General features: G+C 39.5%; 2 protein-coding genes and 1 long non-coding RNA gene across 4 annotated transcripts in view; 2 read left to right on the top strand and 1 right to left on the bottom strand.

Annotated features, from left to right (window-relative positions):
- Positions 1 to 2,479, bottom strand: part of rab21 (RAB21, member RAS oncogene family) — a 17,197-nt gene extending 14,718 nt beyond the window's left edge. For both annotated transcript variants that reach the window (XM_046039465.1, XM_046039464.1), the window contains exon 1: positions 2,008 to 2,479. In XM_046039465.1, coding sequence (XP_045895421.1) covers positions 2,008 to 2,145 — 138 coding nt within the window. In that variant the 5' untranslated portion in view covers positions 2,146 to 2,479. The remainder of the gene's footprint in view (positions 1 to 2,007) is intronic.
- Positions 1,895 to 4,057, top strand: LOC123962963. Its single transcript, XR_006823116.1, has 2 exons — positions 1,895 to 2,530; positions 3,683 to 4,057. It is a non-coding gene; the product is annotated as an uncharacterized LOC123962963 (long non-coding RNA).
- A 4,932-nt stretch (positions 4,058 to 8,989) lies between these two features.
- The window catches only part of LOC123962961 (leucine-rich repeat-containing G-protein coupled receptor 5-like), a 51,995-nt gene continuing 46,820 nt past the window's right edge, over positions 8,990 to 14,164 (top strand). The window contains exons 1-2 of the mRNA XM_046039463.1: positions 8,990 to 9,163; positions 9,270 to 9,595. Of these exons, the coding sequence (XP_045895419.1) occupies positions 9,291 to 9,595 (305 nt within the window). The 5' untranslated portion in view covers positions 8,990 to 9,163; positions 9,270 to 9,290. The remainder of the gene's footprint in view (positions 9,164 to 9,269; positions 9,596 to 14,164) is intronic.

Raw genomic sequence — 14,164 nt, 5'->3', positions numbered from 1 at the left:
GCCGCTAGAGAGGACGCAGGTTTAAGTCGCCCCCTGCTGGCCGCTGGAGAGGACGCAGGTTTAAGTCGCCCCCTGCTGGCCGCTGGAGAGGACGCAGGTTTAAGTCGCCCCCTGCTGGCCGCTGGAGAGGACGCAGGTTTAAGTCGCCCCCTGCTGGCCGCTGGAGAGGACGCAGGTTTAAGTCGCCCCCTGCAAGTCCGAGTCAAGTCTCAAGTCGAGACCAACCAGTCAAGTCTTTACTCCTGAATAGGACTGAAGCGATTCATCGATTACTAAAATGCATCGACGCAAATTCTTCGCATCAACGCTTTGTTTAATCCATATAAATCTACAGCGCATTGTTTCGCAGGGACATTTATTACCGTCGCACATCGCGCTTACGCTGTGAACCCGACGGGATTTTGATGCCGCTGTTTGCAAAGTGGAGGAAGAGAGAAAACAGCGCGGGACGAAGAAGAAAGTGTCCAAAGTATGGGATTATTTCAAGCTAAAGAAAACAACAACTCTGTAATGTTACCATCCATCCACCGTAAAACAAAACTTATGTCGCCTCGGCAACAGCACGACGGCGCCTGATCAGAAAGCAGCCGGTGTTCTGCCAGCGGACCACAGACAAGGTAACAGCAACTTTAGCATCTAACTGAAACCATCCATCCTTTCACCCATATTCTTTGTCTTTATAATCGCTATCTTTATAGTAACAAACAGCTGTTTCGTCTGCCGCCAAGCAGAAGTATTTCTTAAATGACGCATCGATGAATCGTTGAAATAAACTACAGAAGCTTCGTTAGCTGCAGCCCTACTCCTAAACGTTGAGTTGAGTCCTAAACAAGCTATAATGTGCTCTTTGCAGACTTGAATACCATTTCATATTTAAAATGAAAAAAATAAATAAAAAAACTTTATTGAATAAGGCGTTAACTTGTAACTTCATGTCACGTTGATGTGCTGCACAGTTTTTATTTATATCATAATTTATATTTGGGCCAAGTGAAGTCACCAGTTTCTGGTGTTAAAGTCAAAGTAGGGCTGGACGATACGGCCAAAAATGTTATCACGATAAAAACTTTCATATCTTTCGATATCGATAACTGTGACGATAAGTAGAAGTAGAAAATCGTTATTTCTTTTCGTGTTTAAAGGCTGATTTCTGCTCCTGACTTAAAGTTGAAGAAACCTGATGGTTAATTGTGGTTTAAACTTCTTTACGGGCAACACTTGAGGCCAAACAGTGGATCACATCATTCCTTCAGTCCTTCTTCCTCAACAAAATAAAACATTTACTGAATATTTATTGAACATTTGTTATGTTGTTATTGAAAATAATTATATCGCGATAATTGGCGTTATTGTTTTTATTGTCCAGCCCCAAGTCAAAGTCGAGTTTCAACTCTCTTTCTGATTTTGTCAAGTGGAGTCTGAAGTCATTGTGACTCGAGTCCACAGGAGAGAAAGCATCTCCTCCGATCTGAGTCAGGGTCACATGTAATAAACAAGTTACAGCCAACATCGGCGTGTAAAATGTGAATTTAGAGCTTATTAGTTGTATTAATGACATTATAAAGGGCATCTTACAGAGTGCAGCAGTTTATCTGTTACTGCAGAAAGCGCGTGATGTGCTGACCGTCAGCGGGTTAATGGTCACTATATAGTGCAGTTATTGATGAGGCATCGATCATTAACTGTCTGTGAGACAGCTGCCCGCCTGGCTTCACTCCGGATAAACCCGAGTCAGACGTGAAATTCCGGTTTCAGCCACAACACCAGCCCTGTTTCGCAATAACCCCGCTTTCCCGGGACGGCTCGGGGTGCGCAACACGCGCACACACGCAAGTGACAGCAACACAAACACATCCCCGCCGCCCCAACTAAACTCCCCCGCCGCCCTCCGCTTTCATTTCCAGATAAATAAATAATAAATAAATAAAAACACGTCTTTAACCGGCGGGCTAGCCTGCTAGCCAGCTAGCTACCCCGGCTTCAGCCGCAGCTTCCCGGGCGTCTTACCTGTAGAGTTGTGATGTGTTTGTCGTTGAATTTGTTTTCGCAGTATCGCAGCACCAGCGACGTCTTCCCCACGCAGCCTTCCCCCAGCAACACCACCTTGAAGGAGTAGGTCCTGCCGCCCGCCCCGCCCGCCGCCATAGCTGGCAGTTTGTTACAGAAAGTCCTTTCGGCTTTATCAAAACAGGCGTTATCAAGCTAGCGATGCTAATGCTAACCCCCCGTCCTAACTGAAGTCCTGCGTAGCTCACATCAGCTTCCGACTTTGGAAAAACGGCTAAAATCAGGAGAAGTACACCTCGACAGCATACGCGAAGCTTACTTTTACCACTATCTACCAACAGGTGTGAGATAAGCGGGTCTAAACAGTGAGCTACTTCCCTTTTCAACCTGATGCGAATGCCTGCTTTTCTCCCAACTAATGGCGTCTCTTTGAGCTAGCAGTTAGCCCGCTAGCTCCGCCGAAGATCGTCTACACTCGGGAGGATGGATCACTTCGGTTTCTTAAGACCAGTTCCTAATGATGGTTTGGTCAATTTTAATATTTCAAGTTTATTATTACCATAACTATTACCATACTTTCATTCATAGTAATAATAATAATAAAAATGTTAAAAACGATAGTAATAAATTAATAAAAATAAATTAATTGAAATTATTATTTGTCTATTTTATAGAGCCTATCTACGTCTATGTAAACCTTAAACTGGTCTTTTTAAAACTCTCAATATTGAATCATAAATTAATTGAGTTGAGAAAGTTTGTTTTCTAGAGCACAATGTAAGCTAGTTCATATATCTATAAGAGATATGATCCTGTGACAAACATTCATTTTGTATACCAAGTGTTGTCTAAATAAAACATTAATTATAATTTTAATCTTTCTTGGGTCTTTTAGCATTTACATATACAGAGTATATAATTATATAATAATTAACTTTTATCATTCTCTTGTTATATGGTATTTTATCTTTAAATATACCACATGAGTGGTATATTTAGAATAAGTCCATGAAAAAAACATATTTAGATCAACCGTTCTGTAAATGTCTGGCTGGTTTGGTAAATTAAATAATAATAACACAATAAAACTCAAATGAAACGTTACAAGCTGAAAGTAAACATAAATAGAAGCTTTTTTTTATTGTTAATGTTTTTATGGGCTATTTTTTAATCTGCAAATGAGGTAACGGCCTTACAGGGCGAGGTAAAATGACTTGGCATACAGGAAACATGTCGTTTTCAGAAAACCGCTGTTAAAGATTAGCCAACACATTAGAAACACACTTGGTGTAAAATTTACTGTTTGTCACATGAACAAATCTCTCATAGATATCTGATATATGAACTACCTAACGTTGAGCTCTAGAAAACAAACAAATGTGAACCTACATGGAAAATGCTTAGAAAGATGAAATTTACCAGTCTGTGGTTAACAGATTAAAATAGACAAATAATAATGTTTATATATATTATTCAAGATTGTTTTTTTTTTTTTTTTTTATGAAAGTAACAATAGTTACAAAATATCTTGAAATCTGAAAATTCAAAAGCAAAATCATCATATTGGACAGCGGTGTCTCACCTTAACAAAAGAAACAGACATCCCACCCTCTTTTTAACTTCTTGCTCATGTCAGTTTATTATTAACATGATGTTTTTTCCCCTCAAACATTAGTGACTTCATCGGGCTTTCTTTGAAGCTGAAACAACGCTGGAGTCTTCGGTCCGGACTGCAGATCCAACACTGGTGCTCTGAACTCGCAGCAGAGTGGGAGCTCGGCGCTGCTTCCGCCTCTCTGCAGCGTCACATGATGAAAGAGTCGGCTCGCTGTCACAACCTCAGAGCTGCTGGGGGTTTCTGATGTTGGCACATCAAACAACAAACGGCCCAGAAAATCATTTTAGTACTATTACACACATGTAGGTCATTTTTTAAGTTCTGACGTTTTTCACGTTTTTTGTTTGTTTCCATTTTTCCATATTCGTGCTATTATTAACAATTTAAAGGATGCAAAATACAGGAAAATAAATTGTAAATCTCGTTTTTGGACAGTTTTTTTGTGTATTTCTTTGACTTCCTTCCCCAGAATTTTTAAGGGACAGGGGTAAGAGGTTCCCTGAGTTCCCTGATGTGAGCAAACGTCGTGACCACATACATATCCAAACACTTTTATCTGGTATTTTTGGATTGTTCATGTTTGAAAATACTTTATTTCTTTTTTTAGTGGCCTAAAAAGTCCTTTTCTGCATGATATATACAAATAAAAAACAATAAAATGAAAGAAAAAAGAAAGAAAAAACATATAAGATGTATAAATAAATAATAACTATTTATCTATATATATATATAACTGATTGGATTATGAATAGTGATGCATTATGTGAAACCATCACATTTATCCCTTCACCCCTTGGCCATCAGACTTTTAAACATGCACATACTATTTATATTGCACTGTTGTATTGCACATTACATGACCTTCTTGCCTTTTTAATATTTTTATTCAAGTTTTGGATACACTTACCTGGTTGCATGTTGTGCATGTTTTATTTTATTTTTTTCTGCAAACATGCTCTTAAGTAACTGCCCCTAGTGGGATCAATAAAGTTGTTTGAACTTGAACTTAAATTTAATGTTGCAGCTGCAAAGGGCGGGGTTGATGTCAACTATACTTTGTAAACCACTGGATAGTTTAACCTTTAATTATTTATCATAATTTATTTGTTGATTTGTTAACAATCTGGCAAAGTAACTAGTAACTGAGGTTATCAAATAAATGTAGTGGAGTAAAAAAAATACAATATTGCCTTCTGAACTTCACTGAGTAAAAGTATAAAATAGAAATATTCAAGCACAAGTACCTCAAAATTTGGGGGTAAGTAGGGACCAACATCTATCAAAGACTGTATCAAAGATTTAAATGGATAAAGAAAATAAGTTGGCAGTGTTTTTATACTCTGTATGAACCTGCTCAAGCACCCCTGGAACGACTTCAAGGCCTCCAAATGAGCCTGAGTTTGTTAGTTAGTTGGTTTATTAACTCAAACATCGAAATAAAGGCATATAAAATAACTTATTTTGATCTCAGCTTTCTGTTTCTCTGGCTGCAGTACCACCACTCGGCCACTAGAGGTCAGAGTCTGACTGAAAATGGAGCAGCAGGAAAACTTTCAAACGCACAAAGAAGAATCAGTGCAACTGATGTGGAACCAGGTCTAATGTTAATCATATAAATGAATGAATCAAATTACTTTATTTCTGAAATTCTTTAAACTTTTAAGTTTTGTAAGATAAGGTATCATACTTATATATATTCCCAATTCCACATAGTTCTTACGCTTATGGCCTTTGATTGCTTTCACATTTGTAAGCTGTAAAAGTGAGATTCTGCACGTTTAGAAGAGAACTGATGCATAAAATTGTCCTTACAGAGATAAATATAAAGTTGTATTGAATTTAATTGATCTTTCAGGAACCATACACGAGAGTAAGGACACTCTGTAAGGACAATTTTGTCGACTGTACTTTTATGTCTAGCAACTTAGCATTGCTGCAAATTCCTCGTACGTGTAAAATACTAATTGGTAATAAACCTCTTACTGATTCTGATTTATTTAAATTTAATTTTTGTTTAATAAAAATAACTTGTCACATTTTAAAATGTAAAGAAAATGCTTTCGAACTTGTGTTTGTTTTTGCCGAATTCTTGTTTTTCCATTTCTAGTTTTTTAATCTCTATATCGTTTTTTGATCATTTCAGCATCTGTAGGTTTGGAGCTAGCTGTTTCCCCCTGCTTCCAGTCTTTATGCTAAGCTAAGCTAACATCATACATGAGAGTGACATCTGAACTATTGCTTTAAATAAACAGAGCCAGACTGCCCCGGGCTTTAGACAGATTGCCTCATTACTTCGGTGTAATGTGTGTGATTACATCTTCATATCTCACCTTTACCTGACCCCCACCACCGCACACACACACACACACACACTTTTAGCTCCCAGTTTTGTGCTTCTTTCCTGTCTGGTTCGGCAGCTGTTTACTGATAAACACCGTACACGAGCAGCAAACAGCAGACGGACTCGGCTGGTGAACATAGTGGAGTGTGGAGTGGAGGCTGAGCTTGTGTGAAAGAAAGTCAAAGTTGACATGTTTGAAAGTTAAAGAACCCTTCGTAGACGACTTATGTCACATGACTTAAAGGTTCAGTGTGTAAGATTTAGTGGCATCTAGTGGTGCGGGTTATGAATTGCAACCACCTGCCCAGTCTACCACTGCCCCCTAACCTAACAACAGTGTGAAACACTGTCACTGTTTCTGCACCACAGTCCATTATAAAGTACACATTTAATAAAGTTTATACAAACATTAACAAGGGAAACTAAATTATTAAATAAATGCTTTGCAGCAGCAACAGTTACTCACATATTCACTTCCTCTTCAGTGGTTTTGCCTACAAAATAAAAGCGTGAGAAGCTTGTTTACTGTAATGCAGTATTTGGAATTGAACTGAGCTTTTACTACATTAAAAGAGTCATTATGTAAGGTCTTTACAAACCACTGAAAACATAGTTATGGATCTTATATTGCATTTCTGTCTATAGAGCCTCAGAAATATTAAACACAACCTTTACGTAATGCACTGATTTTACCCAAACAACGATCTTTTGCTAAACTGAACCAAGTGGTTTTGTTGCCTAAATCTAATCAAACCACGACCGTTTCACAATGTTCACCACGTGTTAAACGTCACGTGACTTACATAACGTACTGAAGGTTGCTGGATTGGTTCTTGCCAACGCTTGTACGTGTCATTTTGGGGAACCATCATATATGTCATTGTAATTTTCAACAGACATATATGTTGTTTTGGGACACTTTAGCCTATTTAGTCACTTAGATTTGAGGACATGTTGCGTTTTTTACAATCATATAAAGCAGCTTTAATAAAGTTTATCTTTCTCTTTTATTTATAACATGTTTGTGTTTTTACTTATTTACATAAAGTGAAGTTACTTATTTCATCCATTTTCTTTATGTTTATTTAGGCCTGTTTCTGTCACAACCCCCCAGCAGAAGTCAAAAAAAGCTCAAGCGCAAGATTCGGGTTAGCAACATAGCCTTGCTAGCATCAGATCGCTTTTGTTTGTTTATGTCAACACATGGATCATATTCATGCAACTTTAGGTCCCCTCAACATCCCCGACCCCCCTGAAGTGGCTCTATCAGCCTGTTCTCACTCCCAAGTCCTCACACATGGACGCATGGTCAAGAGCCGTAGTCGTCAGTTTGTGACGCACTGGGGACCCTTTTTTGACGGTAAAGGTAGGTATATGATATTTAACAGAACAGACTGAGTAAGGAGGTGGATGGAGGGCCAGAACCCGGACTTTGAACCAGGAGACCGGGGTTTGTGTCCCCTGTGAAACAAAAAGTCAACATTAAATATTTTTATTTCGCCAAGTTCTGTAAATTCATGACGTTAGCTTACGTGTTAACTGACGTACGTAGCCAACCCATGATCTTTTCCTAACCAAGTAGTTTTGTTGCCTAAACCTAACCAAACTGCAACGTTTCGCGACTTTAACAACGCGCCGTTTCAAAACGCTAGCGTTTTATTTTGAAAGCCTAACCGAACGTTGTATATTTGTTGTTGTTAAGCGTTGCTAACTTGACCGCCGAGCCCTAAACCTCAATAAATGACGAAAAAATGGTACCCAGGGCGTTAAAAGGCGACGGCAAAGGGCCTTGACCTTCAATATGTGAGGTTTCGGGAGTGAGAACGTGTTGTCTCTACGCTCCCTCAGGGGGACCCGCCCCCCAGATTGAGAACCGCTGAATTGGGCTATGAGACTTTTGTAATACAGGTGATAGTAATATAAGTAATAATGTTGTTTTGTAATGCTTATCATATTAATTGATGATTATCACACATTGTTTATTTCACTTTATTTGATTAATACTGGTAAAACAACAAACGTGTCTTTGTGGCAAAAACTGATAAAACTCATTGAAAACAATAAAAAGTTAGTTAGCAGTAATTTACACTTGTTTTTTTTTTCATTCATGTTTGCACGTGTGCGTTATGATATTTTATATGTTTGTAAGTTTGTGAAGATTTCATATGTATCAAAAAATCATATTAGCTACTTAGTTAAGCACTGAAGTACAATTTTGAGGCACTTTTCTTGAGTATTTCCATTTACTACGACAATTTGGATGGAGGTATTGCACTTTTTACTCCATAACATTTATTTAAAAGCTATTGCTTTGATTTTACATACAAAACATTAAAGAACTTTTAAAATATTAGATCTGCTCAGGTTGGAGTTCTGCGAAGCTCTGCAGGGATCCACAATAAGAAATGTTGTTGAAGTTGCAACAAAACTTACAGGATTTGTTTTCTTTATTACATTTTTTTATCAAGACAACTTAGGGTACAGCAAACAGAATCATGTGCATGTAAGATAAACAAAAAACCTTGGTGGCCTCAAAATGAGTAGTTTTATTGGACATTTTCAGAGCGTTTTGCTGCTAATGCTCAAATATAACTTTGGTAAGATTTTGAATGCAGGACTTTTACTTGCATTTGAGTATTTGTACCTTGATTGTATTGATACTTTTACTTCAATAAAGGAGTACTTCTTCCAAAACTGTAAATGAAACTGCCAATAAGCGTTACAATATCAGCAAGGCGAATTTATTGCATTAAAATGTCAGAATAAATCCGTGGAAACAATTTCACATCAACTGAATCACCAAAATAAACTGTGTCATAAACAAAAACCTTATTTATTCAATTGTTTGTATTTATTTATTTATGGCTTTCATGTTGTCATTAATTCATTTACTTGTTGATTTTGCTGCTGCTCTGTTCCCACAGACAGGTAGAGGCAGGCAGGCAGGCAGACAGACAGACTTGGAGGGTATATAACAGTGAACGGGGCTGACACACGGTTGTAGTGAGTAGGACTCACACTTTCACGCACACGCACTCCGGCTCTGCTGCTGCACGCGTGCAGCCTGGAAAGCGACCAAACTGCACACTTCAACTCCAACAACCTGGACTTTCTATCTGACTGTTTTATATTCTTTGTGCGCCGCTTTCAAGGCAGATTAGCTGGAGTTAATCTGAACCGTTTCCAGTGAGACTGCAGTGAGTACAGACCAAAAACACATCCACGTCCAACACTGCAACTTTTGTGTTATTATTTCCAAGTGTGTGTCTTTCTGTTTGTTTTTGTTTTTTGCTGAACCTGAAGCGTTAAGCCTCCGGAGAGGACATGCCGGGGTTTGTGGTTTTGTTGGCCGTGTTTGCACTCCTCTCAGCCGGGTTAAGGAGTTCTGTGGCCGCGGTGGAGATGCAGAGCTCCGCCGTGCCAGCGGCGGAGAGGACAGCGGCGGCTGCGGGGAACAGCTCCGCGGTGGCCCGAGTGGAGAGCACCGGAGACGGGGACAGAGGAGCGGAGTGGGCCGGCTGCCCTGGCCGCTGTCGGTGCGATGTGGACGGGCTGCTGCACCGGGTGGACTGCTCGGACCTGGGGCTCCGGGAGATGCCGAGCAACCTGAGCGTCTTCACATCTTTCCTGTAAGTCAACACCCAGGGTTTATGTTTTAAATAGTTTCCCCAACATGTTGCTTTGAATCTGCACATAGCAAATGAGCAGCAACTCAGATTATGTGTGTGCGTGCAGGCGAGCATGCGTGGATGTTATGCAGTGGTGAGAACCGGAGCACCTGTTCCACTCTGCCCCTGTGTTTATGTCTCTCGCGCGTGTCCTGTTGTTCATATGTTGGTTAAAGCGGGGATTAGGTTATGGCCCAGCTCACTGCTGACTGTAGAAGACAGAGAGAAAGGTGAAAAGCTTACAAAAAGTAAGTAAAGGAACAGTTCCAGATGTTCCTGAAGAGCGTTTCTTCAGGAACGTCTGCAGGTTCTTAAAGAGGTTCCTGGAGCAATTTTTGGATTTTGAGAAGGTTTCAGGTGTCCTCCTTGAAGTAGGTTTAGTTGTTAACGTTCCACAGAGGAGGCTAAACTGGTACTTGAATATGTTCCTAAAGATTTGGAGAAGAGTTCCCAAGGGTACTAGATGAGTTTGAAGAGCTGAACATAAGGTTTAAGTGTTCTTGAGGACGTTCTGTAGAAAATGTAGGCGTACAGGAGTTCTAAAATAGGTTTTAGGTGTCCTTGAGGTGATATCAGGTGTCCATAACAATGTTCCAGCCATTCGTTCCAAAATCCCTTGAGCACTTTTTGAGGTTTGAGGGTTTGTTAAGAACATTTTAGAAGTCCTTTTAGAGGTTCCTCAGAGTATGCTCAAGTGGTACTGGAGATTTCTTAAGCTTTTGGGAGGTTTCAGGTTTTTTTGAAGAGGTCCCATTGGTAATTAGGGAATTCAGGGTTACAAGGGTTCTTAAGAAGTTCTTAAAGAGTTTCCTAACGCACTCGAAGAGGTTCCTCTGGTTCTTGAAGACGTTTCACAGAGTGTGCTCAGCCGGTACTGTAAGAGATTCTTGGAGTTTTAGACAAGATCCGGAGGAAGAGATTTAAAAGTTTCTTTAGGAAGGTTTACATGTTCTTAAAGAGGTTCTTGGAGCATGTGAAGAGGTTCCAGGAGTTTTTGAGAAGGTTTCAGGTGTCCTTGAATAGATTCTAGTGGTTCTTAAAGAAGTTCCTCAGAGTATGCTCAAGTGGTACTGGAGATATCTTGAGCTTTTGAGAGGTTTCAGGTTTTTTTGAAGAGGTCCCATTGGTACTTAGGGAATTCAGGGTTACAGGGTTCTTAAGAAGTTCGAGTGGATCTGGAAGAGGGTCGAGGTGAAGTTCTTAAAGAGGTTCCTGGCGCAACGGAAGAGGTTCCAGTGAATTCCAGTGTCCTCCTTGAAGTGGTGTTAGTGGTTAAAGTTTTTGAAGATGTCCAATTAGTAGGCTACTTAGGATATTCAGGGATACACAGGTTCTCAAGAAGTTTGAGTGGCCTTCTTTAGAAAGATTACAAGTCTTTAAAGAGGTTCTAGGAGCACTGGGAGTGGTCCCTGAATACACTAAAGGGCTTCTTAAAGAAATTCTACAAATCTTTGAGGGCCTTCCAGATGTTCATGAGGAGCTGTAGTTTTTTAGTTTTTCACAATTCCTAAGACACATTTCCTGAAACCTTCATCCATTTTCTCGAAACTTTCAACACAATTAAATTTAATTAAAATTTAAACCTAATCTATAAACTACATTCACAAAACCCCCGACTCTTCTGGCAACATCAAAGTATCGTCACAAAACCATATGATTTGTGCTCAAAATCAAACAATGCTTTCAACAACATTTAAAAATTGCGAACACAGAGTCCAGGGCATGTAGTTACACAAAAAGGTTTTTTACATTTAGGAATAGAGCCCGACCGATGTGAGATTTTTAAGTCTGATGCCGATTTCGATATTTGAGGATTTTAAAATCCGATAGTTGATATATCTGCCGATATTGTTTTTTCCCCTTATGTTAAGAAACACATAACATAAACAAAGATTATCCCTAAAATGTTATGTTGAATAAAAATAAACTTTTTTTATTGTTGTAAATAGTACTTTTAACTACAGTACAACAAAATATATCAATATTGTGATGAATAAGTCGAATAAAACTACAGAAAAATTTGAAAAATGTCTGTACTACTACTAGTAAACAGTGAATAGTGTATTGTGGGGGCCAGCAAAACAGAAAAAAAATAAAATAAAATATATATATATATATATATATATATATAAAGACTGTCTACAACGAGGGCCTGCAACTTTGAGATTTCACACTAACGTTTCACATTCAAAAGAAGAGGTAACGTTAGAGAACTTTGTTAGGCAGGAAGCCGTGTTAGATACTTGTACAGATCACGTTTATTTACAAGTCCGCTCTGGTTTAATTACTTCTGACACGCCGACTGTAACTAGAGACAAGCAGCGCGCAGATATATTTAGAATTCGTCAAACACTGTGGTTTAATCGCACACTAACAACGTTAGCGCCCCTCCACTGATAAACATGGCTTTGTCGTTATGGCTAATTTAGCAACGGGTGCGTTAGCTGCTGTAACGTTACGTTTAATAATATTTAGAAGTAATGAACTAGGGAGAAATGAGAGGACCGTTCACTAGAAGTGACGTTAGCCTACCTGAACATGTTTAGGGGAGAGCGGGCTGATTTGAGCCTGTGGGGAAGTTGAGCCACCCCTTGTTTCTCGGCAGCCATAGACAAAATTGGTCATGTGACCACACATTTTTGTAGAGTCATCCCTTTTACTCACCTTGTGGTGGAGAGAGGCCCATGGAATAAGTTATAAGCACATTTAAGATAAACTGGTTTTTGCCGTTCAAAGTGATTTTAAATGTTCAGTGAGTCCTGATTCTTTTGTTTTGAACAATTACAGGCAGGTTTGAGAAAATCTTATGCATATGTTAGAACTTTAGGAAGTTACAATATGAGGCCATACTGTTACCATGACGTTACCCTCAAACAGCTGGATGACATAATTTTGTTAAAATGGCAGGACGGGTAATTTGAGTCAAAAGACCTGGGGGAAGTTGAGCCAGATATTTGACTGTAATTTTACATTTCATTCTTGTGCATCACGAAATGAATGTGACATTATGCATTTTAGACCAGAAACCATCATCAGGTCATGCTGCAATGTTTCACTATCTAAGTGCAATTGAATGTTGGGACCTGGCGTTTGCACGATGAAATCACATTGATGTCATTGGTCCTCTCCCCTGGCTCAACTTACACCTCATATGGGGCAAGATGAGCCAAGAGACCACTTTTTTTTGGAAAGCTATATTTTGAAAACAGTTCATTTTAGATCCAAATTGATTATTCCCAGGGATGCACCACATCCTAAAATATATTTACATGTTTTAGTTGAAGACCTTCATGTCCTCACTTTAAATACACCTCAGGTAAAAACTGGCTCAACTCACCCCGCTCTCCCCTAAGGGTTTGCCAAAAGAGCGACAAATGGGTTTAGGCTGAGCATTTGGTTCAGAGAACGGGGGTTTAGTGTTTTAGCAATTGTGAAAAACTGTAATATTTGAAGATTAGGGTTTTTCTAGAGGCTCCAGAGAATTACTGAAGAGGTTCCAGTGGTTCTTGTAGTGGTTTCAGAGTCATCTTTGTAAAGGTTTTGTTTTGTTTTTGGTCCTTAAGGTACTTTGAGGGGGCTCCAGTTCTTGAGTGGAGTTTTCTTGCAGAGGTCACAGAGATACTACAGGAGGTTCCAACGAGTCTTGAGAGATTTTAGGGTCACTGTGAAGGTTTCAAGAATCTTTTAGGACAGTGGTTCTCAAAGTGGGGTCCTTGAGTGGGATTCCAGGGTGGTCCCCAGCAGGAATCCTTTGTTTTTACTGTAACTCCATCCCTAAGAAGCACGATGAAAGAATATATGGCTGTTTTTGTCGTGGGTTTCATAAAGTGTCTGTAATGTCACATCTAAAAGCAAATATCCTGTTAGACGAGGGACGCTGTGACAAAATCAAATGGGGGTCCGTGGTCTAATTTGTGTCAGCTTAGCTGCCCTTGACGTCAGAAACTTTGAGAACCATGGCTTTAGAAGATTTCAAGTGTTCCTGAAGAGATTCAAGGAGTTTTGAGGAGGAGTGAAGAGGTTTCAGGGATTCTTTGAAGAGGTCCCAAAGGTACCTGGACGGGTTCCAAAAGCTCGAGGAGGTCCTAGTGTACTCATGGTACATGGACAGGTCGTTGGAGTTTCAGAGAAGTTCAAGGTGTTTCTGTGAACGGTTCCAGGCTGTCTTTGAGAAGAGAAGATTGGGCTGCTTTAAGCTAGTGCATCGGGGGGTGATGGGCTTCCTCTGCCTGATTATTTTAACGATTTTAAGTCTGTTCTCTGTCAGGAAGCATTGACCTCTGACCTCTGAGTAGGTCATGTTGTGCAGTTTGGCAGTGGCGAGTTGGTTAGCGGTGATCACACTTTAAATATCAGAGGTGGAACTCAACAAATGATGAAAACAGAGTTGATTAAAGTGTAACTGAATCGCTAAACTTCATATTAAATGTTATGTTTATTAAATAAATCACAATTCAGCTGTTTATCATTTGCCTGCAGATTGAGTCGTTCCTAAAGCCTAAACGAAGTCTGCAAACGCAGCTTCTTTTT

This window comes from Micropterus dolomieu, linkage group LG23, assembly GCF_021292245.1.
Source record: "Micropterus dolomieu isolate WLL.071019.BEF.003 ecotype Adirondacks linkage group LG23, ASM2129224v1, whole genome shotgun sequence".
NCBI lineage: Eukaryota > Metazoa > Chordata > Actinopteri > Centrarchiformes > Centrarchidae > Micropterus > Micropterus dolomieu.
The sequence above is the reverse complement of the archived record's forward strand: the minus strand, read 5'-3'. Positions and strand labels throughout refer to the sequence as shown.